This window comes from Penicillium verhagenii, assembly GCF_028828195.1.
Source record: "Penicillium verhagenii strain IBT 33310 chromosome Unknown utg000003l_segment0_segment0, whole genome shotgun sequence".
Taxonomy (NCBI): Eukaryota; Fungi; Ascomycota; class Eurotiomycetes; order Eurotiales; family Aspergillaceae; genus Penicillium; species Penicillium verhagenii.
Window position 1 is genome coordinate 869,335 of NW_026643167.1, and position 25,125 is coordinate 894,459.

The 25,125-nt window shown below is 48.3% G+C and overlaps 10 protein-coding genes across 10 annotated transcripts; 4 read left to right on the forward strand and 6 right to left on the reverse strand.

The window, feature by feature from the left end:
* Positions 1-315: 315 nt before the first annotated feature.
* Positions 316-871, reverse strand: N7466_001721 (40S ribosomal protein eS17; the record flags this gene model as incomplete). Its single annotated transcript, XM_057161119.1, has 3 exons — positions 316-396; positions 464-693; positions 757-871. The coding sequence occupies 3 exons, from the start codon at positions 869-871 to the stop codon at positions 316-318; spliced, it is 426 nt and encodes a 141-aa protein (XP_057024404.1).
* A 2,665-nt stretch (positions 872-3,536) lies between these two features.
* N7466_001722 (mitochondrial 37S ribosomal protein bS1m) lies at positions 3,537-4,961 on the reverse strand (the record flags this gene model as incomplete). Its single annotated transcript, XM_057161120.1, has 1 exon — positions 3,537-4,961. The coding sequence occupies one exon, from the start codon at positions 4,959-4,961 to the stop codon at positions 3,537-3,539; it is 1,425 nt and encodes a 474-aa protein (XP_057024405.1).
* A 437-nt stretch (positions 4,962-5,398) lies between these two features.
* On the reverse strand, positions 5,399-6,666 carry N7466_001723 (SDR family oxidoreductase; the record flags this gene model as incomplete). Its single annotated transcript, XM_057161121.1, has 5 exons — positions 5,399-5,905; positions 5,967-6,257; positions 6,325-6,457; positions 6,521-6,572; positions 6,645-6,666. The coding sequence occupies 5 exons, from the start codon at positions 6,664-6,666 to the stop codon at positions 5,399-5,401; spliced, it is 1,005 nt and encodes a 334-aa protein (XP_057024406.1).
* A 1,307-nt stretch (positions 6,667-7,973) lies between these two features.
* On the forward strand, positions 7,974-15,260 carry tor (putative TOR pathway phosphatidylinositol 3-kinase TorA; the record flags this gene model as incomplete). The annotated part of the gene is made up of 3 exons (XM_057161122.1): positions 7,974-8,100; positions 8,170-14,804; positions 14,871-15,260. The coding sequence occupies 3 exons, from the start codon at positions 7,974-7,976 to the stop codon at positions 15,258-15,260; spliced, it is 7,152 nt and encodes a 2,383-aa protein (XP_057024407.1).
* Positions 15,261-15,822: 562 nt separating this feature from the next.
* On the forward strand, positions 15,823-17,640 carry N7466_001725 (uncharacterized protein; the record flags this gene model as incomplete). The annotated part of the gene is made up of 4 exons (XM_057161123.1): positions 15,823-16,148; positions 16,211-16,640; positions 16,710-16,846; positions 16,917-17,640. 4 exons carry the CDS (start codon positions 15,823-15,825, stop codon positions 17,638-17,640), a joined length of 1,617 nt encoding a protein of 538 aa, XP_057024408.1.
* A 294-nt stretch (positions 17,641-17,934) lies between these two features.
* Positions 17,935-19,088, forward strand: N7466_001726 (putative NAD binding Rossmann fold oxidoreductase; the record flags this gene model as incomplete). Its single annotated transcript, XM_057161124.1, has 2 exons — positions 17,935-18,258; positions 18,348-19,088. 2 exons carry the CDS (start codon positions 17,935-17,937, stop codon positions 19,086-19,088), a joined length of 1,065 nt encoding a protein of 354 aa, XP_057024409.1.
* A 675-nt stretch (positions 19,089-19,763) lies between these two features.
* Positions 19,764-20,735, reverse strand: N7466_001727 (inositol oxygenase; the record flags this gene model as incomplete). Its single annotated transcript, XM_057161125.1, has 1 exon — positions 19,764-20,735. The coding sequence occupies one exon, from the start codon at positions 20,733-20,735 to the stop codon at positions 19,764-19,766; it is 972 nt and encodes a 323-aa protein (XP_057024410.1).
* Positions 20,736-21,837: 1,102 nt separating this feature from the next.
* Positions 21,838-22,908, forward strand: N7466_001728 (putative glycerol dehydrogenase; the record flags this gene model as incomplete). Its single annotated transcript, XM_057161126.1, has 3 exons — positions 21,838-22,198; positions 22,263-22,643; positions 22,709-22,908. The coding sequence occupies 3 exons, from the start codon at positions 21,838-21,840 to the stop codon at positions 22,906-22,908; spliced, it is 942 nt and encodes a 313-aa protein (XP_057024411.1).
* A 207-nt stretch (positions 22,909-23,115) lies between these two features.
* On the reverse strand, positions 23,116-24,442 carry N7466_001729 (uncharacterized protein; the record flags this gene model as incomplete). Its single annotated transcript, XM_057161127.1, has 3 exons — positions 23,116-23,291; positions 23,359-23,472; positions 24,292-24,442. 3 exons carry the CDS (start codon positions 24,440-24,442, stop codon positions 23,116-23,118), a joined length of 441 nt encoding a protein of 146 aa, XP_057024412.1.
* A 48-nt stretch (positions 24,443-24,490) lies between these two features.
* Positions 24,491-24,787, reverse strand: N7466_001730 (uncharacterized protein; the record flags this gene model as incomplete). The annotated part of the gene is made up of 2 exons (XM_057161128.1): positions 24,491-24,717; positions 24,745-24,787. 2 exons carry the CDS (start codon positions 24,785-24,787, stop codon positions 24,491-24,493), a joined length of 270 nt encoding a protein of 89 aa, XP_057024413.1.
* Positions 24,788-25,125: the final 338 nt, after the last annotated feature.

Sequence of the window (25,125 nt, forward strand, 5' to 3'; positions counted from 1 at the left end):
GCATAGCCTCGACCAATGGTCTGGGCCTTCCGGATCATGAATCCAGGAACCCCTACGTAGTTCTAACCTGGAGGCAGATGCCCACGCAGGTATAAACACGAGGAAAAGTTTTTGGCAATCAAGCGTCATCCCCAGAGGGAATCGGCGACACCTTTGTCATAGGGAATCATTTTTTCATTCCTCATCCATAGATAGCCTCGATCATCATGCTAAAACCATGATAGTCGGGAAAAAAGCCAGCCAGAACAGGTATCGGGAAACGCCGGGGTGTCGACCGAAGACAAGCACTTTTGGATATTATCGAGGGTGCTGGATTTAGCGGGGACCGAAGCGGCGGGGGCGCTCGGCCTGCTGCTGCTGGGAGACGGTGACGACGTTGACCTTGAGGCTGTCGAACTGTGTGACGCAAAGAATGTTAGATTGAATAACCAAGTGAAAATGGAAAGTATTGGTGCCAACTCACGCCGAGGTTCTTGAGCAGGTCCTTGGTCTCAGCATCGACATCGAGCTGGCCAGACTCGGTCTGGGAGACGTCAAGGGCGGAGACCTCAGGGACGTACTGGTCCTTGCGCTCACGCTCCTCCTCCTGGAGCTTGAAGGAGATACCGCGGACGGGGCCACGCTGGATACGCTTCATCAAGTGAGTGGTGTAACCGGCGATCTTGTTGCGGAGACGCTTGGAGGCAATGATGGCTGCGGAATTATTAATATACTGACCCAATACAAAAAATCGCGATTCGACAAAAGAAAACTAACCAATCTCATCGCAAATGCGCTTGTTGGTCTCGAAGTCGAGGGTCAACTTGGGGTAGTAACGCTCGATGATGACCTTGGCGGACCGCTTAACGGTCTTAGTACGGACGCGACCCATTTTGGCGAATTGTTGGCTGGAAGGATGTTCAAAGATTCGGAGAGGAAAATCGAAGTATCACCGGTTTGGATAAGGGTCGGCGGTTGCTCTCGCTTAGTCGTTTGTGGATCGCAGCCCTAGTTCAGCCCTAGATCACGTGTTTGATAAACGTGCTGATTATGTCATTGTATACCTCAGGCATAAAGACTAGTAACATTACTAACGTTATTCGGTAAGCCGGGCGGGGGCATTCAGCTGTGAAGTTTCACCGCCTACCCCACTGTGGGTCTTAGAGAAATTATCATAACGTTGAGCTCGTGGAAAACCTCAGGCTCAAGGTTCGTACTCCGCTTTTGGCCTAGTTAGTTATTATGAATAGTTCAATTTAGTAAAGTGTAGTATAAAGAATTATCTTAAATAGGAAAGATGGTATTAAAAGCTAGATGGAGAAAGCCCCCCCCGCTCGCCCAAATGACTATTAAATAAAAGCCTAATATAAAATTGTAGGGGAATCAGGATTATGGTTGCAAAGTGTTTTTAAGTAGTAATGGTAGCATGTTTGTCAACATCAATGGCCAAAACCGATACTTCGGCGATGTGGCTTTACACAAATCCACGCTTTATACAGGCCCAAAGTCACCAGATAATATGAGCACGGCCTGCGCTATGTGCACGCACTTGATTCGGGCGCGTCCTAAATCACGACTTCACAATTCGGACCAGCAACCCGTTATGTGATCTCGTTTGGTGATATTCAAATGTTTACTAGAGCTTCCTAGCACACTAATAGCTACTACCTCAATAGTATACCTACTAGCAAGCATGGGGATCGATTCTGAGGGTTTATGGAAGTGTTATGGTCTTGACTCTTGAATCTGTGACCATGGGTCATGAGATTTCAAGTTCCACTGTACTCTCGTATAACCTCAACCTTGTCGTCCATATGGACATCAAACGGACGACTCTTCAGCTGTCCTACAATGAGTCAACTGCTACTCTCAAATTACTTTCTCCAATTTCCTTGGATGACAATTCTTTGCCAATTTACGCGCCTTACTATGATCAAGTTATCTCTGATGCAGGCAGCAGAATTGCCAAACCTAGTAGGGATCCTGTTCCATCATCTAGATATCAAAACCGGTGACATTTCACCTCCCGCTACTCCTTCTTTCCTTCCAAGAACCGAGTTTCCCATTCTCTCGGAATCCACTTAACATGGCGATCTGTACAATCACATTTTTTCAAGCTGCACATAAATAGGCAGTGAAGCCAGAAGGATATCGAGAAATCCTTAAGGGGACTCAGATACTTAGAATTTCCCCGCAAACCCTTTTGCTTGGTTTTAATTGATGACTTTTCGTTTCACGGAAGCGAAGATTTTGAGAAAGTCTTTACCGATTGACTACTAGTACTATCAAAGGAAAAGACAACATAATACTAGTAGGTATGGCTAGGTCTACGATTTATAAGTTCTAAAATTCGGTGTATGTGTCTGCAATGTACTTCTGACTTGGTTTCTGGTTAGTGAGAGTTAGGATAGATGGAATAATGTACATATGTACTGGAAATGTGTATAAGTAAAACCTTAGAGCTTTAAGGATATTATTTATACCCCTAAGGCTCAAGTGCTAGTCCTTATAAGAAGACTTAGTACCTAGGATGGCTAGAGTTACTGATGCATGTGGGATATTACTTGAGTTAATACTACTTATAGTAATAATTCACGCCCTTCAAGGGATGCGGTCGTAGCGCTAATATGTGCCATGTTGGATTCTATACTGCCAATCGATAAAGACCGACCACGAAAGGAAGACAATATTTTCCCGGTAGGCCAAATATTCGGATGTGATTCCTTTTGGTACCTTATAGTACTTATAATAGGTGCAGACGATGCTTATCGCGCTCTATATTCAAGGGCAGTGCCGGGTCTTGACTGGATATTTTGACGTGCAGCTCCATATTCAGTTCACCCATAATCTAGATTTCAAGGAGTACACCATAGTGCCATCTGACGGCACACCGTACCTTGATAGCGTCGACAAGGATAAGTTTTATGACATGATGAATATGGTCATGGCCAATCCCAGTAGGCATCGCAGATAAAGATACTCCAGTAATCTTGGATCTTCCAGCGGAGGTTCACCCAAACTCGGAGATTGTTCAATGTTGATGACGATTGGCTACTTGCACATGTGTCTGAGCATTGAAAGATTGAAGAAAAGGCATTTCGCTTCGGCTATGGCAATATATCAGAAACAGAAGATGATGAGTAGGGAGAAACTTGAGGGGATTGCTTGTACTTATGCAAAAAAGCACCGTCCTGCCTTTCGAGTTTGCGTTATTTCGCTCAATCATAATCAATTGGGTAAAAAGCATCACTTGAAACGCTAATAAGTACTGCTAACATTGGAAATATGTGCCGTTCGTAGTACTTATAGCATCTACTTCCAAGGTTGCACATGTGGGTGTTTCTGGACCTCGAGAGATCTCTGTTGTAATACGTGCTATCTATTCATGTACCCGCCCTTGGCGATGTTTACGACCCGAGAGATAAAATAAGATTGATGCACCAAATTTATATCACATGTTTAAACAGGATAATGAGAGTAGCTTTACAAAAGCACCAGATCTAATCGTACAATTAACAAATTTCGCTCATCTTCTTCCAAAGGCTCCGCTCTTTCACTCATTGGTTCAAGTTCAAGTTTTCCACGAGACTGCGGGCAACCTCCTCAGTACCTTGCTGAGGCTTCCGTGGTTGGAAGCCACGCGACGGATTGAAACGCGCCTGGTTGTAATTGGAACCCTTGTCCAATCGTGGGACCAAACGAGCATCACGGCGGGCAGCCGATGTAATGCTGGTGACACTCTCTTTCCGGAAATCTTCGATTCCGTACGGCGCCTTTGCAAGGGCGTTCGCCCGGTAGGAAGCCAGGCTAATGCGACCCTTAGAGTCGACAGAGGCTCGGACCGGAGAGACCCAGTATTTGGCTCCTCCGGGGATGGTTGCGTCAAAGGAAGTCAAGCCAGCGGGTGTCCCTTGATCGATGAAGCTCATGGCGTTCAGATCCTCCACGGCAATACCACCAATACCTGCAATGGCCTTGGAAGATTGTCCCTTAAATCGGCCCTTGGGTCGCAGAATACGCGCCTCTACGGGGCGCTGGAAGGCCTGGGGACCATATTGCGGGTGGTTGTATGTAAATGCATGGGTGCGAGCGTATGCGAGACCTGCGGAGGGGTGTGTCATGGGGGGACCGCTCACGGCATATTCGGCGGCAGACAGCTGGGTTCCGGGAGACTGGTAGTATTTGTCTCCAATCCGCTCGCTGGGCACAGCGGGGGGTGACGGAAGATCAAGCAATTCAAAGACGGCCGGGCCGAGGGCGAACTTATCCTCACGCAGAGACCTGACGTGTGCTTGGAACTGCTCATCGGTGACCTTGATGGGCTCAAGTTCTTGCAAATCCCCTCCGTTGTCCTGTGCTTGTTTCCGAGCCTCCGCAAAGAGCTGAGCCTCCAACCGCTCGCGCAATTTCTGCAGCAACTCGGGCTTCTGGCTCCGCACTTTCTTCAGGTAGTCCTGGAACTCAGCCTCGGTTTGGCCAACCAGCCAAGGTCCAGCGTGTCTGAATTGTTTGGAGCCTGGTACTTCACGCCCCTTACTAGTCTCTGTGTTGTCGACATGGCTCTCGAATGGACTCTGGTGACGAGGGAGGACGGAAGTCGCATAATTGATCTTGGAGGGAAGTGAGATCGGGATATGCAACTCCTGGAACTTCTCCAGAGTCATGGTGTGATCGGCTGCGGATTCGAAGTCGGTGACATGTTCGTAGGTATCCAGGGCTTGAATTCTAACAACCGGTCTCTGAGACTTTTCAGATGTAGCCTTAGCCGGAAGTGGACGTTTCAAACCCCAATCGCCTCGAGCAAGTGATTTCGGCGGCGTAACAATGGCGGCTCGGATGGGGTGAGGAAGTGTTGCGGTGTTCGACTCGAATACGGTCCTCGAGGATGGTGGCTCTTGTGGGTTTTGCAATGCCTGGGGAAGTGCAAACAAACGAGACTTCCGTAGAAGATGCGCCGTTGGCGAAATCCGAGCGGTCGCCATCTTTACTCAATGCCACGATGTAATAGAGCTGGACGGACACCGCGCGAGAAAAGTTGACCGGCACACGGGCCTCGCGGCACGGTCGAGCATAGCGACCTAATACGCAACTGTACTTTTACTACCAGCACTAAGTACTAGCTTCTCCAGATTCTCTGCAGCAATACAAGTTTAACAGAAATTCAATAGTACTTAGTAACCATATGCTGGCTTACGAATTTCCTCAAAGTCTTGATTGTGGTACTCATCCCTGGGTCGGTAACTTACTATTCTGGTGCACCTGTGACAACAGCATATCAATCCGACGAAAACTAACTACTAGTAGTACGATCATTCCAATTTCCGCCCATTTTGACAGATATTCTTAAAAATAAAATTGCTTGATATGTTTTCCCTTTCAAATCAATGAAGACATTCAAGGCACAGATTCTAAGATAAAATCAAGCACCGGCTTCTAGCAGAGAGTCGGCCGTGTCCGAGATAGTCTGCTTAAAAGGCCGATATTTCAACCCCAACACTTCCCGGGATTTGCTGTTATCAAACTCGAAAATATTGCTGGGGAAGTCATCCACCGTGGTAGGAGAAGGAAGCTTTGATTCCAATTTAGGATGTGTCTCCCGGATAGCATCGACAGCTTGCTTATTAGAGAAGTAACCAGCCACGACAAAAAATCTCTGGCCGCCCGCCTCAGCAATTTCGATGGCCTTGACGTGTGCCAGTGCAACATCACGAACATCCACCCAGAGGAAGGTTCCCGTCGGGGGAATTTTTTCCTTGTATTTACCTTGGACTAGATCCCGCACCCGCTGATTTGAAGTGTTAATGGCCTCCAAAGAGTTCAGATAATTGACGATGGGACCGAAAACCAAGGGTGGATTGATGGTTACAATATCGAAGTTGGGCTTTTCCTCTTCAACAAACTTCCATGCTGCTTTCTCGGCGAAGGTCTGGCAAGAAAACGTGTTAGCCGGCGTTGCCATCATTCCCGCGTAGAGATTATCTTCCCACCTTGCTGGCCCGATAAACTTGTGAATGGTCCTGAGCTTCTTCCCATGTTACGGGGTTCCAATCCTTCTCACTATAGATCTTCGGGTGTTGCTTCGCATTCACAATTGCCGCAAATGATGATGTGACCACGACCCGCTTCACAGAGGGAGCGTGGGCTTTGATGGCTTTGAGGATACCAGTAGTTCCCTTGATAGCGGGGTCCAAAAAGTCCTTCACGGGATCACTGATGTTAAAGTGGAAAGGCGATGCTGTGTGGAGAACATAGTCAAATGGCGGGTTTGACTTGACGGCCTGTATTGAAAGCATTAGCATTGAAGAAGTACACAGAGACGAGGTGTGAAGTTTGGGAGCTGATCACCTCATCGAAGGCGCCATCCTCAGCAACATCCTTGACAATAACAAATGAGAGGTTTTCTTTGGGCGTGTTGGGGTGAGCGTCAAGAATGCGCTGGCCCTTTTCTTCCGACCGAACGGTCACCACGGTATCGAATCTAATAAAAATATTACGTTAGTGATAACAAGATGTGATACTCTTTTAGCATTCCTCTTCATACCCATGTTGCAAGAGAATATCCACGATGTGAGCCGCAATGAAGCCACTGCCACCTGTTCAATGGGGAAGGTGATCAGATAGATCCATAAAACTTGGAAGGGGTATGATTGATGAGGAAAGCATACCGGTGAGGAGAACCTTGACCATTGTGACGATTGAATTAGGCAGCGTTGAGTCAAATTGTATCAATTAAAGAATTGTGAGAGCTTTTTAAAATATTGCAGGACTGGGGTAATCGCCCTTGCTTTATGGTTCTCCATGGTAACCCCTCAATCCCGTCATCGATCCCCGATTCCCCACCAAGGTTGGTCCACTAGTAGTTAGTTAGTTAGTTAACTAGTTAGTTAATCGGGGCTGTCGATTACAAATAAGAAAAGCCATGGCTTCCACTTTCTGTCGGCTTCCAGAAGCGGATTTAGTAGATAAAGCCCGACTTAATCCGATTCAACATTGAACGTTCTATGGTTGGATCTATCACTTTTCCACCAGTACCTACTAACTATATAAAGTTGGAGTGGATCGACACCCTTGGAATGCAGTTTAGCGGTGTGTATTCCAAGGTTATCTCTGTACTTCAATGTTGGAGAAGAGCATAAACATCCAGGTACTTGAAATACTACTAGGTATTGTACCTACTCACCTACCTACTACTACTATCCTACTAGGTACAAGGTTTCATCTCTTCACTTCAGCCGTGGAAACGTTAGTCTAATTTACCTACTTCAAAATGTGTATTTTGACCTTGTACAGTTATGTATTAGTATTATGGAAATATTCAACCAAGGTTGGGTTGGAGTGTCGAGAAAAATTGCAAAATATGGGCCTTTATCAATTGATGAAACCTTGAGTACAATAAAGCATTTGGGACCTCGGGAATTTAAAATACCTACCAGTTGACTAGTACTAAATACTACCCTGTACACTTTGATATTACTCATAGTACTCACTACCAAGTACTGCCTAGCATGTAATTGAACGATTCAAATGTCAATAATACATGATTATTGAACTGTAGGCTATGTATGTACCACCCTGGGCCAGCAACTTGATCCGCCTAGTACCTACAGTAAAATATCATTTACACTGGTGGGAGATATTGATGTAAATTCTAGTGTTATTTTCATAATGATCAATACATATACCTTTAGCACTCGCATAGATGTTTGAACAACAACATTAAAGTTACGTAGCTCTCCTCTATCGAGGTCCATCATTGAATTATTCAATAAGATATGATTTTGAACTACTAAAAGCTTTATAGTGGCCTACACTACTACCAAGTACAAGTAGTGGCAGTTGAACGTCAGGTGGTTCACCCGAGGTGGTCCGTGCACCCGCGGTGTTCAACCTGAGCCTCACCACATGACCATCCCTCACCACCTATACATCTTGCGCCTCTGCTTTTTCCCATTAGGTTGGCTTCCAATGTCCACCTTGGGGTGCAGCTCGCAAATATGGCGCAAGCAGGCCCAATCACCGACGTGACCCAGCGGCTCTTTGTGGAGCTGAAGTCGAAGAACGAGGAGACCCGAGCCCGAGCTGCCTTCGAGCTCTATGACAACGTCTTATCAGTCTCACGAGGTACGATCCTTACCGAGCCTTTGAAATCGACCCTTTGGATGTAGCTGACTCCTTTCACCTGAACCTTAGACTGGCCTTCCGAGAAATTTGTGGAATTTTACAATGCTGTGAGCCAAAGGATCGCCCAGCTGGTGGTAACGGGTAGCGATGCAAATGAGAGAATCGGTGGACTCCTTGCCCTTGACCGACTCATCGATTTCGACGGGGTAGATGCCGCACAAAAGACTACACGGTTTGCAAGTTACCTGCGGAGTGCCCTTCGAAGCAATGATAATATGGTCTTGGTGTACGCGGCCCGATCGCTGGGCCGACTGGCGAAACCGGGCGGGGCACTGACCGCAGAGCTGGTGGAAAGTGAGATTCAGTCCGCGCTGGAGTGGTTGCAATCAGAACGTCAGGAAAGTCGAAGGTTTGCCGCGGTGCTTGTCATTGGGGAGCTGGCCAAGGGCTCCCCCACACTCCTGTATGGCTTTGTGCCGCAGATCTTCGAACTCGTTTGGGTTGCGCTACGTGACCCCAAAGTCCTCATCCGAGAAACTGCAGCTGAAGCTGTGGGCGAATGCTTTGAAATCATCGTAGCTCGAGATGCTCAGGTTCGTCAGTCATGGTTCGCTCGCATTTACGAAGAAGCCTTGCTAGGCTTGAAATCGCACAACGTGGACTGGATTCATGGGTCTCTCTTGGTCATGAAAGCCTTAATTCTCAAGGGCACCATGTTCATGAATGAGCACTACCGAAATGCCTGTGAGATCGTCCTACGGCTCAAAGACCACCGAGACCCTAAGATCCGCGCCCAAGTCGTCCTTACCATCCCCATCCTCGCATCCTACGCCCCCACCGACTTCATCGAGGTTTACTTACATCGATTTATGATCTACCTCCAAGCACAACTCAAGCGAGAAAAGGAACGGAATTCTGCTTTCATCGCCATCGGAAAGATTGCCAATGCGGTGGGACCAGCCATCGCCCAGTATTTAGATGGAATTATCATCTACATTCGAGAGGGACTCGCAATGAAAGCGCGAAACCGAGCGGGCATCAAAGAGGCCCCCATGTTTGAGTGCATCAGTATGCTTTCTTTGGCAGTGGGACAAGCACTCAGCAAATATATGGAGGCTCTATTAGATCCCATTTTCGCTTGCGGCCTAAGCAAGTCCTTGACCCAGGCTTTGGTTGATATGGCTCATTACATTCCCCCGATCAAACCCATCATCCAAGAGAAACTGCTAGACATGCTTAGCATCATCCTTTGCGGCACACCATTCCGCCCACTGGGCTGCCCAGAGAACCGCCTTCCTCCCATGCCATCATTCGCAAAGGATTTTGCCCCCCAAGACCTGCAGACTGATGCTGACATTGCTTTGGCTCTTCACACCCTTGGTAGCTTTGACTTCTCGGGCCATATCTTGAACGAATTCGTTCGTGATGTTGCCATCAACTACGTGGAAAATGACAACGCTGAGATTCGAAAGGCCTCCGCCCTCACCTGCTGTCAACTGTTTGTCCATGATCCGATTATCAATCAGACCAGTGGCCACTCTATCCAAGTTGTCAGTGAAGTCATCGACAAGCTACTGACGGTTGGTGTTGGAGATTCGGATGCTGAGATTCGCCGTACTGTTTTGTGGTCGTTAGATGCGAAATTCGATCGACACTTAGCACGACCAGAAAACATTCGGTGCTTGTTCCTCGCTGTCAATGACGAAGTATTTGAAGTCAAAGAAGCAGCGATTTGCATCATTGGGCGTCTTTCTAGTGTGAATCCCGCCTATGTCTTTCCGCCGTTGCGAAAGTTGCTAGTCAACCTCCTGACAGGGCTGGGCTTTGCAAACACCGCCCGCCAGAAGGAAGAGACCGCTCAGCTGATTAGTCTATTTGTCTCAAACGCGACTAAACTGATCAGATCGTATGTGGATCCGATGGTGACAGCGCTGCTGCCAAAAGCCACTGATAGCAACCCTGGTGTTGCTGCAGTCACATTGAAGGCCGTTGGTGAGCTTGCTAATGTGGGGGGAAGTGAGATGAGACGCTATCTACCTCAAATTATGCCAATCATCTTAGATTCTCTCCAGGATCTTTCCTCACACACCAAACGTGAAGCTGCGCTGCGGACGTTGGGACAGCTAGCCAGTAACTCCGGTTATGTGATTGAGCCTTACATGGAGTATCCCCATTTACTTGATGTACTGATCAACATCACCAAGACTGAGCAAACTGGGTCCCTCAGAAAGGAGACAATCAAGCTTATCGGTGTTCTTGGTGCATTAGACCCCTACAAGTACCAACAGATCAGCGATGTGGAACCCGATGTTCACCATATCAACGAAATTCAGAGTGTCTCGGACGTTGCCTTGATCATGCAAGGTCTGACACCGTCAAACGAGGAGTATTACCCGACTGTGGTTATCCATACTTTGCTGCAAAATATACTGCGCGAGAACTCCTTGGTCCAATATCACTCAGCCGTTATTGATGCCCTTGTCACTATTTTCAAAACACTGGGCTTGAAATGCGTGCCGTTCCTTGGGCAGATCATCCCCGGCTTCATTGGAGTCATCCGGAGCTCCCCTGCGAGCCGTCTCGAGTCTTACTTCAACCAGATGGCCATCCTGGTCAATATTGTGCGACAGCACATCCGTGCCTTCCTGCCGGAAATCATCGACGTTGTTCGTGAATTCTGGGACACATCATACCAGGTGCAAGGCACCATCTTGTCTCTAGTTGAGGCCATTGCCAGATCTTTAGAGGGAGAATTCCGAAAGTATTTGGCTGGTTTGGTTCCACCAATGCTGGATACTCTCGAGAAGGACACATCGCCCCGTCGTCAGCCGTCGGAAAAGATTCTTCATGCTTTCCTGATTTTTGGCTCTAGTGGTGAGGAGTACATGCATCTCATCATTCCTGCCATTGTGCGTCTTTTCGACGGATCGCAACATCCCCAGAGCATTCGCAAGTCCGCCATCGACAGTCTTACGAAGCTGTCCCGCCAAGTCAACGTGTCAGATTTTGCCTCCCTCATGGTGCATTCTTTGTCCCGGGTTGTGGCCGGCACTGACCGCGTTTTGCGGCAAGCTGCCCTGGATTGTATCTGTGCTTTGATATTCCAACTTGGCCAAGACTTCACTCACTACATTCACCTTTTGAACAAAGTGCTCAAGCAACACCAAATAAACCATGTCAATTACCAGATCCTGGTGACAAAGCTCCAGAAAGGAGATCCACTTCCGCAAGATCTCAACCCGGAGGAGAACTACGCGTTTCCGGTTGACGATACAAACTATGCAGAAATCGGACAAAAGAAGATGGTGGTGAACCAGCAGCACTTGAAGAACGCATGGGATGCTTCACAAAAGTCTACTCGTGAGGATTGGCAGGAGTGGATCCGCCGTTTCAGTGTCGAGCTTCTGAAAGAGTCGCCGTCTCCTGCACTAAGGGCATGTGCCAGCTTAGCTGGAATCTATCAGCCGCTAGCCCGAGACTTGTTTAATGCTGCCTTCGTGTCATGCTGGACTGAATTATACGACCAGTACCAAGAGGAGCTTGTTCGGTCCATTGAAAAGGCGTTGACTTCGCCGAACATCTCCCCCGAGATTTTGCAGATTCTGCTCAATCTGGCGGAGTTCATGGAGCACGATGACAAAGCTCTTCCCATCGACATTCGCACCCTTGGCAAGTATGCAGCCAAGTGCCACGCCTTCGCCAAAGCCCTCCATTACAAGGAATTAGAATTTGAGCAAGATCAGAACTCAGGTGCTGTCGAGGCTCTTATCACCATTAACAACCAACTTCAGCAATCTGATGCTGCAATTGGTATCCTCCGCAAGGCGCAAGCCTACCGTGATGTGGAGCTGAAAGAAACGTGGTTCGAGAAACTCCAACGATGGGATGAAGCTCTCGCGGCTTACAAGAGACGTGAGAAGACAGATCCAGACTCTTTTGGTATTACCATGGGTAAGATGCGCTGTCTTCATGCTTTGGGAGAGTGGAAGGTCCTCTCAGATCTTGCACAGGAAAAATGGAATCAAGCGTCACTGGAGCATCGCAGGGCCATCGCTCCACTTGCTGCAGCTGCTGCATGGGGTCGCCGGCAATGGGAACTGATGGACTCCTACCTCGGGGTTATGAAAGAGCAGTCCCCTGATAGATCGTTCTTTGGTGCGATTCTCGCTATTCACCGCAACCAGTTTGAGGAGGCCAATATGTACATCGAAAAGGCACGCAACGGCCTGGACACTGAGCTTTCTGCCCTCCTCGGAGAGTCTTACAACCGGGCTTACAATGTTGTTGTCCGCGTCCAAATGCTTGCTGAACTCGAAGAGATCATCACATACAAGCAGAACATCGGCGACCCTGAGAAGCAGGAGGCCATGCGTCAAACTTGGAATCAGCGGTTGCTCGGCTGTCAGCAGAATGTGGAGGTGTGGCAGCGCATGCTTAAGGTTCGCGCACTCGTGACCGCGCCTCGCGAGAATCTTGATATGTCCATCAAGTTTGCCAACCTTTGCCGCAAGTCGAACCGTATGGGTCTCGCCGAAAGGTCCCTTGGCGCTTTAGAAACAGTGGTAAATGATGCTACCGGAACACACTCTATTGCACCCCCTGAGGTCACGTACGCCCGACTAAAATTCAGTTGGGCGAATGGCCAACAAGTAGAGTCCCTTGAGATGCTAAAGGAATTCACTTCTGGCTTGAGTGATGACCTGTCAAAGTACAACACACTCATGGTTTCTCACACCGAACACCACGCAATCAACGGCGTCAATGGCATCTCAGATCCAAACCATCCTGATGCAATTAGCCTACGTGAACGTGTTGGAGATGTTGCCAAATTCCGAAAACTCCTGTCTAAGAGTTACCTTCGACAGGGTGAGTGGCAGACTGCTCTTCAAAAGGGTGACTGGAGACCAGAGTATGTCCGTGAGGTCCTCGGCGCCTACTCAGCAGCCACACAATACAATCGTGATTCATACAAGGCTTGGCACTCTTGGGCGCTTGCCAACTTTGAAGTGGTCACAGCAATTTCCAACCAAGCAAACCGTGATGGCAAACCAGCCCCTGTTCCAGCTCATATTGTCACGGAGCATGTGATTCCTGCTCTCCGTGGATTTTTGCGATCTATCGCCTTGTCTACCACTTCCTCGCTGCAGGACACTCTGAGATTGCTTACATTGTGGTTTACTCATGGAGGTGACCATGAAGTCAACACCGTTGTCACTGAAGGATTTACCACCGTGAACATCGATACCTGGCTCTCCGTGACACCTCAACTTATTGCACGCATTAATCAACCCAACATCAGAGTTCGAGGTTCCGTTCACCGATTGCTTGCCGAGGTTGGAAAGACACATCCGCAGGCCCTAGTGTACCCGTTGACGGTGGCCATGAAGTCGAATGTGGCCCGCCGCTCCCAGTCTGCTAGCAGCATCATGGAAAGCATGCGGCAGCATAGCGCCAAGCTAGTTGAACAGGCAGACCTCGTTAGCTCTGAATTGATCAGAGTTGCTGTCCTGTGGCACGAGCTCTGGCATGAAGGTCTAGAGGAAGCGTCGCGTCTTTACTTCGGTGATCACAATGTGGAAGGCATGTTCTCAACTCTCGCGCCTCTCCATGATATGCTGGACAAGGGAGCCGAGACGCTACGTGAGGTTTCTTTCGCACAGGCCTTTGGCCGTGACCTCGCAGAAGCCAAACATTACTGTGTTCTATACCGCCAGACAGATGAGATCGGAGATTTGAACCAAGCCTGGGACCTCTACTACACTGTGTTCCGTAAGATCAGCAGACAGCTTCCACAACTATCTATCCTTGACCTCAAATACGTCTCTCCCCGCCTCAAGGATTGCTCAGGTCTGGACTTGGCTGTGCCAGGAACATATCAGAGTGGCCGTCCGATTATTTGCATTTTCAGCTTCGATCCAATTCTGCATGTTCTTCAGACTAAGAAGAGACCACGACGGATGACACTCAAGGGCAACAATGGTTGCTCTTACATGTACGCACTCAAGGGCCATGAAGATATTCGACAGGATGAGAGAGTTATGCAACTCTTTGGCCTGTGTAATACTCTTCTTGACAACGATGGCGAGAGCTTCAAGCGACACCTTTCTGTCCAACGTTTCCCTGCTATTCCTCTATCACAAAGTTCCGGTCTACTAGGCTGGGTGTGCAACAGTGATACATTGCACGCTCTCATCAAAGAGTACCGGGAAAGCCGTCGTATTCTGCTCAACATTGAACACCGAATTATGCTTCAGATGGCGCCTGACTATGATAGTCTCACTCTGATGCAAAAGGTTGAAGTATTTGGATATGCCATGGACAACACTACTGGCAAGGATCTGTATCGGGTTCTGTGGCTCAAGAGTAAGAGCTCAGAAGCCTGGCTTGAGCGACGCACAAACTACACCAGATCTCTTGGTGTCATGTCGATGGTCGGTTACATTCTTGGCCTTGGTGACCGACATCCTTCGAACTTGTTGCTGGATCGCGTCACTGGCCGCGTTGTTCACATTGATTTCGGCGATTGCTTCGAGATCGCCATGCACCGCGAGAAATACCCTGAACGAGTTCCGTTCCGACTCACTCGCATGTTGACCTTTGCTATGGAGGTTAGCAACATTGAGGGAAGTTATCGTATCACCTGCGAGGCTGTCATGCGTGTCCTCCGAGAGAACAAAGACTCATTAATGGCGGTTTTGGAAGCAGTAAGTTTCTTATAAATTCCTCCGCCCAATCCTCCAAGGCTTCCCTTTCTAACTTATAAATCCCAGTTCATTCACGATCCCCTCATCAATTGGCGTCTTGGAGCTCAGGAATCCCCCGACCGAGTGTCCCTTACGGCTGAACGACGCCAGTCGATTATCGAAGGTATCAACTTCACAGATGGCGTGCAGCCGAGCAACTTCTCTCGCCACCGCCGACCCTCTATCCTGGAGGGCGGTATCCTCGACACCCAAGAAGGTGTCCCCGCCGAGGCTCGGGAGGCCCAGAATGCCCGAGCTGTCCAGGTACTTGCCCGTGTCAAGGAAAAGTTGACTGGGCGTGACTTCAAGCACTACGAGGAGCTCAACATTAGTGACCAGGTTGATAAGCTCTTAGCGCAAGCTACTAATGTAGAGAACATCTGTCAGCACTGGATCGGATGGTGCAGCTTCTGGTGATCTCGAGTTATTAGGCTGGAGTTTGGAGTGCTTGATGCGAAATGATCTTTCTTCTCTTTCTTGTCCCTTTTTGCTTTGTTTTTGTTTTGTTTTTTCTCTCTCTCTCTCTTTCTTTCCATTTCCTTCGATTGTACCTACAGTGACCCTGCCGTTTTCTTGTTGTTTCCATAACTTTATTTTTTTCTATTTCCCGCAGGCTGTTGACTGCTGAATTTGTTGGGGACTGAGTCCATAATGTTCTCTGGACTGGTCGTGTCTACGTCTTGTCGTATACATTAAACCGAGATATCCATTGTGTTAAGATTCTTGATGATTGATAATCCAATTTTGTGTAATTTACCAAGGTCTACCTATTTTGATTTAGGAGTGAGTATTAATTAACTGTTCATAGCTTACCATAGCCTATGCCCGAATCCCCCATGCCGAGTTCGGGCCCTCATGCCGAGGTCAGTCCACATGGCCCGTGTGTTCAAGCGGAGAACCTCTCCACTTCTCCCCCCCCCCCAGATCTCACCTTTAAAGTCTTTCCTGGACTGACTTGGGATCTATGACTAACCCCGTAATGTCAGCCCCGGGTCCTTCTCCAACGGTCCCCGTGCCTGACAATGAGCATTCAGATGGGAAAGACGTCAACCCGACCGTACGCAAGGCCGTCCGCCTTTGTCTCAGCGCGAAAGAGTATCGAGTCCTCTACGATATTGCTGCCAAACGCGCGCCAGCCCTGAAGAACAAACTACCTTCATCTCTCCGCGATGATCCAGCTACATTTTCACGGAATCGACATACCTTGGCAGCTGTCCGTGCCACGCTACGTGTATTTGTTGGCTCGAACGTCGCGTTGAAGCTGGTGGATGAGATTATAAGCCGCGTCAAAGGTGATGGATCAAAGTATGGTATTCTATTTGCACTTGACACTCATTATAAATATCTAACGTACTAATTTTTCCTAGACAAAAGTCTCGCACCCCCATTCTCCGCTCCCCAAACTTCCGCCTCTCCTTCTCTATATCTCTCCTACTTCTCCTCCACCGTCTCCTCTACCGCTTTCTCGTGAGACTACGGGCAAATCTAGGCACCGACGATGCTCTTTCTTTCCGAGAGCGGAACCCGCGCATCTCGCGCGCATTGACGTCAAAATATGCGCCTGCCATCGGAGCCAGTCTAGCGGGGTTCGCGTTAGGGGTGGCTCCGCAGGACCAGCTTCGCTTGACAGCTGCCATTTGGACCTCTACGCGCAGCTTGGAATTCCTGTTTGATGCGTTAGCATCAAAGGGGTGGATGGATGGGCGCCCGTGGTGGTTCGGTAGCTGGCTGCTGATGCCAGTCTCGTGTGGACAGCTTCTCCATGCATTTGTGTTTGATCGTGAGACCGTGCCGGGGGTTTGTCATTTCCCTTCCCTCAGTAGCCTAGTATGCTATGAGTTACTGCTAACTCTTTCCCCTCCCTAGTGGTTCGGCCAGGTTGTTCTGAGGTTTTCTCCAAGTTACATTCAAAGCCGACCGGAGTCCCTCCCTGCCAATGTTTCTTGGCCCGAGAAGGAAGAGATTGTGGATTCGCTCGCATCTATTGCAGATCTGCGTTGGCCGTGAGTTGCAATTAGGTCTACACCATGCAGCGTTCAAATAAGACGTGTACTGATTTCTTCGTCTATTTAGGGCTTTTGTATCGCCAATCCTTCATCCGACAGACCCTAATACATTACCTGCAGCGGTCAAGTCTTTGTCTCCAATCACTGGACCTGCGCATCCTTCGATCACACATTTATCATGTGCACTTCTTCACCCAAGCCTGCCTAATTGCAGTACTGCATTTTTGCATCATATTTTGCTTTCGGTACCCCGGCTCGCTCGGTTCCTCGCTGCCCTCACCTTGGCGATGAGTATTCCCGAAATGAAGAATATCATCCAACAGCCTATTACATCTATCAATACCCTGTCTAAGAAGATCATCACGTTAACAGCCGTTCTTTCCGTCGCCATTGGAACCGCCTGGGGTAGTGTGTGTCTGTTCAACAACACACTTCCCCGAAGCACGCTCCCTACCAAACGCTTCTTCCTCAGTGGTGCATTGAGCGGTCTCCCCTTTTTCCCCCTGGGTAACAGCCGTGCTTTGTTCACTCATTTCCTCCGTGGATCTCTGGACTCGGCATGGAAGACTGGCATTAAGCGTAAATTGTGGAAAGGCGGGCGTGGCAGTGAGCTGGCGCTCTTTGTCATGTCATGGGCACTAATGGGTTCAGTCCTGGAGGCGAATCCCAACGCAATTGAAGGTGGTGGTCTGCGAAAGGGATTGGCTTGGCTGCGTGGAGACGGTTTCGTCGATCCCGTTGAGATTGAGAAACGCAAGACTCTTCGAGCAAAGAAGACCGATACTGCATGATGGTGAATTTAGCGTGTGTTTTTTTTAATATTTTTTAATATTTTTTTATTATTATCTATCACATTCCCATCTGTACATCTTTTCTTCAATCTCGGGGATTGTCAATAGAAGGAAGTCACTTTCCGGACCCCGCGAAACAGGAATTCCGGGGATGGCTGAAAGTTCCCACTTTTCCCTTCCGTTTTCTCCGCTTTTTTCGGGTTTTGGCCTCCGCATTTACCATTTTAAATCGAGTTCCCTTTCCACTTTCTCGTACATAATAATTACTTCACTCACATACTCCTGATTTCCATAATGAGCCAAAGACTCAAAGTCGGTTGCGCCGGTCTCGGTCGCATGGGAAAGCGTCATGCCTTGAACTTCCTTGAACGAACTCCCCGCGCCGAACTAGTCGCTGCCAGTTCGCCCGACCCCGTGGAGATAGAATGGGCCAAGAAGCACCTCGAGCCATTTGGTGTACGCCTTTACTTGGACTATGATGAGATGCTCAAGCAAGAAGGTCTCCAAGCAGTGGTAGTGGCATCGGCAACAGCTGTCCACGCCGAACAAGCAATTAAAGCAATTGATGCCGAGAAACATGTTCTCTGCGAGAAGCCACTATCTACCAGTGCCGAAGTGGTAAGTAGTAGTGTACCAACCACAACAACTACTACTAGCACTATCAAAACAGCCGGAGCCCTTCATAGCTAACAAATATCCATCTTTAGTCCCAATCAGTCGTTGACGCCGCCAATAAGAAGCCTCATCTCAAAGTCATGTGCGGATTTTCTCGTCGTTTCGATCTCTCCTACCGAGATGCTCACCATAAGATGACAACCGGCCAAATCGGTACCCCTTCTGTCCTCCGCAGCCAAACCTGTGACAAGCTCGACCCATCCGGCTTCTTCGTCGCCTACGCCCAATACAGTGGTGGTATCTTCGTCGACTGCTCAATCCACGATATCGATCTCGCACTATGGTTCTTTGGCTCCGATAGTAAAGTCAAGTCCGTCTCAGCGATTGGTATCACAGCCGTCGAGCCCGATCTCCGCAAACACAACGACCGCGATAACGCCGTGGGTTTGGTCGAGTTTCACGATGGCAAGATTGCCTACTTCTATGCTAGTCGCATGATGGCTGCTGGACAAGAGGATACGACTGAAATCATTGGAACCAAGGGCAAGGTTGCAGTCAATGCTGTTCCACAGATGAACCTTGTGCAGCTCTCTGATGATCAAGGTGTTCGAAGGGAGATTCCCCAGACGTACTGGGATCGATTTGAGCTTGCATTTGTTAAAGAGGCTAATGAGTTTACTGTTGCTGTGTTGGAGGATCAGGTGTTGCCTTTGAAGCTAAGCGATGCTGTGCAGGCTGTTCGGATTGGCGCCGCGTTGCAAAAGGCTATGATTTCTGGACAAAAGATCTTTTTTGACGAGAATGGCAATCAGGTGGAAAATTCTCGCCTGTAGGTTTGATACGTGAGCGTGCCTATACTATATTGGTTATTATGAGTTGCATAGAAGGCATTAGGCTAGAAAGCTCGGCGACATCGCTGCGTTTTATAAATTTATTAGATTTCCTTGAGAGTCAAGTTTCAATTCCAAGTCTACATATGATTATATGGCCACCGGGAATTGGGTTCTTTAAGTAAACATTTTAAGGGCCACACTCAGTAGGTAGTAGCACACATGCATGTGTATATCACAGCACTTGAGTGCACTAATCAATTGATATCAATCTACCTACTAGCTACATGTACCTATGTACAGTGTAGTAGTATGTACTACATAAGGTACACATGTAGGTACTTACTGGACATCTGGATATTTGAGCTTCTGACATCGAAAGGACTTACCTACTAGTACCTAGTACCTGCATTTTCCGTCTGCCCATATCCATGTGCATTAAATGATCGAAGATTGAAACTTATCATTGGAATAAGAGACATCCAGCATTTGCCAGATTCTATACTTATTTATTCATTCATGTTCGTGCATGTAAAGTATGTAGGAAACGCTTCATCGTGGAAATAGCAAAGGAAATGAATGGGAATCTCATGAAAGCTTGACAAAAAAAAATAGAAAAATAACAGCAAAGAAAATGGAAATGACTAAATTGCCACTGTCCATCCAAAATATAGATTTTTACCAACGAACCACCTTGTTGGGGAAGTACTCATTAATGAGCTCCATATAGTAAGGCTTCAACTCCTCGGCACTGGGGATGCCATCGCTCTTGCTGTACAAGTCATAAGGGTTGAAAGCCTTGACAGCACGCAACATCTCCTTATCATGATCATCCATCAACTCGTGATAGGCCCCAGCGCTGTGCCAGGGGTAGAAAGAGTGATAACGAATCATGGCAAGAGCCTCATCGGGCAAAGTAGACTGCTCTTTGGCGATGTGGTAGAGGTACTCATCGTGACCCCATGAGAGCATGACCTTATCGAGACCACAGCCCGGGCTGTAGATACCGAACTTTGTATCGTAGACCTTGTGTTCAAAGTCTTCGTTATCCTTGAAGGAGTCACGACCGTAGACGATGCGGTCATCAAAGGCACAGCCGACGGGGAAGGTATCACCAACCACATCCCACTGGCCCTGGGCATTGTAAAAGAAGAGCAGCTTGCCCAGGTCGTGGATCAGACCAGTCAGTTGCATCCAACGAGGCTTGCCATCGCGACGGATAGCCTCAGCGGACTGAAGGAGGTGCTCAATCTGTGACAGGCTAGTGTCAGGGTCTGACTCGTCGATGAGGGTGTTGAGTTTCTCCATGGCCTCCCAGATAGTCATTTCGGCACGGGTCTGGGTCTCGAATTCGTGGCGGGCCTTGAGGTTGTAGGCGACGGTCTGCTTGGTGTGTTGCTCCTTGTAGAAGTTCTTGACGCGGTCGCAAGCGTCTTCGTACTGGCGGAACCCGGCCTTGTCTTTTTCCTTGTCGAACTCGGACTCCTCGTAGAGACCCTTCTCTTGAGCCTCCTTGGCCTCCTGCTCCTTCTTCATGTTGGCTTTGAGGACGTTGACCTCATCGATAGCATCGGACATGTCCTCCAGGGCCTGGCCATCCCGCTTGTTGACCACAGGAGGTGGGCTATTCTCAATAGCGACTGGTGCCATTTTTATGGATATGTGAAGTAGTCCCAACGCTGAGGACTACTAGGATGGGGAGGATTTTTTTTTTTGCAAGGGCGTAGGTCTCGTGGTGTAATGATAAAGATACACAAATTTTCTCCCTTCAGTTACTCAGTTGGTTGAATATTGAAAAAATGCAAGTGGTGTTATTTTTGATTTTATCTGTAAAGTGTAGGGCATACTAGAAGCTGGGGCAGTTGAGATCCATATATAGAATTATCGCCACGGCTAACCCAATAAATCGCGTCTAGATTTCCGAGCGTACGGAGAAAACTGCTCTTTACAGAAACACTTCCCCAGAGATTGCCCCATGATTTGCAGATTTGCAGACATGGTTTGTGCATGTAGGCCTTGTGGGAGCCAAAAGCACGGATTCCAGAATCCGTGCCGACAAAGCCCTATGTAAGAGCTTGGGGAGACTCCACTTGTCCAGGGGACATGATGAATGCCAAGGGCGAATCATAATTGGCGTTGGGTCAGCATCGTGGGGAAATGATGTCAGGTGGAAGAAGAACTGGGACGAACGTGCGTTCAGTGCGTTCAGTGCGTTCAACGACCGTTGGATTGCCAAGTACTGGGGCCACTTAGTCAGCATCCTGGATTCTGGTTTCCGGACTTTGTGCTACAGTGCTTAGTAAGTAAATACAGTAAATAGTTACAGTAAATACTGTAAGCACTGTATCATTCTAGCCACCGAGTCCCGATCCAAGCAGTTGATTGAACTTGATTCTCGGTCTGATCTTAGCAGTCTGCAGATTGACCACTCGATCGAAGTCCTTTAAAACGTACCAAAAATCCCAAGAAATCAGGTCGACTCTTGATTGATGGGAAAAACGCGGGGGTGTCGGCAATGGTGAATGCCACAGTCCACTGATGGGCTTGGGACGGAGGAATAGCGGGGGCAAAGTGGTCGTGTTTGCATGGTTTGTTAACCCCGCGTGGGATTCTACGTGGGGGGCACCACTCGGTCTATCTTTACAACGAGAAAACTACTTCTCTCTGCCTTTCTGTCCATTTTTTCTTTCTACTCCTTCTCTTCTTTTCTCCTGCAAACTATCAAGGAATCAAAATAAACCAAGACTACACAATGGCTGCTGCAGACCTCCGCTTTAAGCTCAACACCGGTGCTGAGATCCCCGCTCTGGGTCTGGGAACATGGCAATCTGCCCCTGGTGAAGTCGCCCGTGCCGTGAGTCACGCTATCAAGGTCGGCTACCGCCACATTGATACTGCTCTTTGCTATGGCAATGAACATGAGGTTGGCCAGGGTATTAAGGAGGCTATTGACGCAGGCATTGTGAAGCGCGAGGAGCTGTTTGTCACTACCAAGCTCTGGTGCTCTTTCCACGCTCGCGTCGAGGAGGGTCTGGAAGAGAGTCTGAAGAACTTGGGTCTGAACTACCTGGACTTGTACCTGGTGCACTGGCCATTGGCAATGAACCCCAAGGGTGAGTAGTATTTGACAAATGCAATTTCAAATTTGAGCTTCAGACACTCTAACAAATCGCAAAGGAACCCACCCCATCTTCCCCAAGCTTCCAGATGGATCGCGTGATATTGATCACAGTCATTCTCATGTGACCACCTGGAAGAGCATGGAGAAGCTTGTCGGCACTGGTAAGGTTAGAGCCATCGGTGTTTCCAACTACAGCCTTCAGTACCTCGAGGAGCTCCTCCCTCAGGCCACTATCGTCCCCGCCGTCAACCAGATCGAGAACCACCCCTCTCTGCCCCAACAGGAGATTGTCGACTTCTGCAAGCAAAAGGGCATCCACATCACCGCTTACAGCCCTCTGGGTAGCACCGGTAGCCCACTCTTCACTGCTGAGCCGATTGTGGCCGTAGCCGAGAAGCGGGGTGTTACTCCTGCTACTGTCCTGCTGAGCTGGCACAGTAAGCCATTCCCATTCCCACCACTCCTAGCTCGGACTGCAGTGTTCTAATCAGTTTATTCCTAGGCTCTCGTGGCTCTTCGGTCCTTGCCAAGTCCGTCACTCCTTCCCGCATCGAGGCCAACCGCACCGACTTGATTACACTAGACGCCGAGGATGTCGCCACTATCCAGAAGTACACCGATTCCCTGGCCGCTAGCAACTCCTTCCAGCGTTTCGTATACCCTCCGTTCGGTGTCAACTTCGGCTTCCCCGATAAGCAGTAAACAGCTTCTCTATAGATAAGGATACGACTGTATATAGAAACGACCGATGATACCTTGGGGGGACGAAGAAAGTTCTCTAGATTTGAACATAGCATCAAAATCATGTACCAAACTTCATTGACTCATAAAAATGACTTAGTCCATAAGCTAAAAAGGAAACCTTGTCAATCCAACTTGAGTATGAACCCATTACCCCCAAAGGTCGTATCAGACATGGCAAACTCCAACAATTACGCCCACGGCCGTCATACCACCCACTACCTGTACAGCTGTATTTAAAACAGCGAGACCGGCACCTCCAGCGCCAGCACTTTGAGATATAGCCATCAGACTTCCAGCAGCGATATTTCCTATCCCGCTATGAATCAATGCGGCAGTGGAAACTGTACTATCTTGTCAATAAATGAACTGTAGTTTGACTTGAGGCATAATGTGTGGGCTTTTGCTTACCCGCTTTAATCCCGCCAGGTGCAAAGCCTAAAGTTGCGAGAATGGGGCCCGTCACAAGACCGGGGGAAACACAGATTATCACTCCTATAGTAGTGACTACAACCACGCGGGTAGCTTGACGCGGGTTTTTGGTGGCCCATTCGATGATCTGTAAGAAATTAAATGAGTGAAAGTGGACTCGGAGCTTTTTGATGTAAAGGAAAATGAAATTACTTGCCTGGTCTATCAGACTTGGAATTTTTTCAAGTGCAAGCCTTAAACGCGCGATACCCGATTTCACAGCTCTGTTTATTCCCGAAATACAATCACTTATAGAGGAAATTTGCGAGCCCATAATGAAGTTTTTTGATGAAGCTGTTTTGGTGAATGATATTTTGCTATGGTGTTTACCAGGAAGTAGTAAGTTTGAGCCTTTGAGGCGGTCATACAGACGTACTACTAGGCGAGGGCATACAAACTTTGCACGTCATCCATAGCATGGACTACAGTAGTATTTGAAAATAGGACGCAGTCCATAAGTAAAAGGTAACATTCTCAGTCAATCCAATTAGAGTATGAATTAGAGTATGAATTCATAAACCCCAAGTCATGCTAGTCACATAAGTCATCCTATCAGTCTCAGCAGTCTCAGCAGTCTCAGCAGTCTCAGCAGTCTCAGCAGTCTCAGCAGTCTCAGCAGTCTCAGCAGTCTCAGCAGTCTCAGCAGTCTCAGCAGTCTCAGCAGTCTCGTCAGTCTCGTCAGGCATGAAAGCCCAAATCATTGTTCTTCCCACCGTCATACCACCCGCCACCTGCACAACTGCATTAACAATAGCGAGACCGGCACCTCCAGCACCTGCACTCTGAGCTATAGCGACAACAGAACCTGTATATCGTGAGCAAGCGAGTAACTCCTCTGTAGAAATTGAGGAAAACCGGGTGTTCTTGACATACCAGCTTGAATACCAGCAGGTGTAACTCCAGCCATTGCCAGAAGAGGTGCACTCGCGAGACCGGGGGCACCAACGACCGCAACACCTGCAACTATACAGGCAGCTTGAAGTTTGTTTCCGACCGCCCATGCGATGGCCTGTGTCAAATCCATCAGCTATATGCACTGAAGCTTTCCAAATTTGATGGTTGTTGACAGGAATTAACTTGCCTGAGCCGTTATATTTGCTGATTTTTCAAATGCTGGCATGCTGTACTCGAACGCAACCTTTCCAGCCTCTGTCGCTGCCTGCACGACCTTTGCGGGGTCTTCAATCAGTGGCTTGCTGTACTCGAGCGTAACCTTTCCAGCGTCTGTCGCTGCCTGTACGATCTTTGCGGGGTCTTCAATCAGTAGCTTGCTGTATTCGAGCGCAACCTTTCCAGCGTCTGTCGCCGCTTACACGATCTTGTCACGTGTGGACGGTAGAAGGCTTGAATAAAGACTGTTGAAATCCATAGGTGAGATCTGTTTAATGAGCAGGTTGAATTGATTTTGTTGGGTGAAGTAGGTGATGAATAATGATGAAAATGCATTACCCAAAATTCAAATGCAGGGGTCTGTAGGCAGAATGTATTGCTAAGCCGGAAACATTCTCATTCATCAATCATGAGAATCCAAACGCACCAAACCATAATAATTTCTTAGATTGCAAGATTCCTGCAAAGACATCAGTCAACCCAGCAGAGGATGGCGAATCAGAAAGAAATGATGAAAGTGAGATGGGTTTACATGATGGCACTTTGAAAACTGCGAGGTCCCTTGTTGCCCGCAAGCGCAAGAGATTTCAAAAGAGA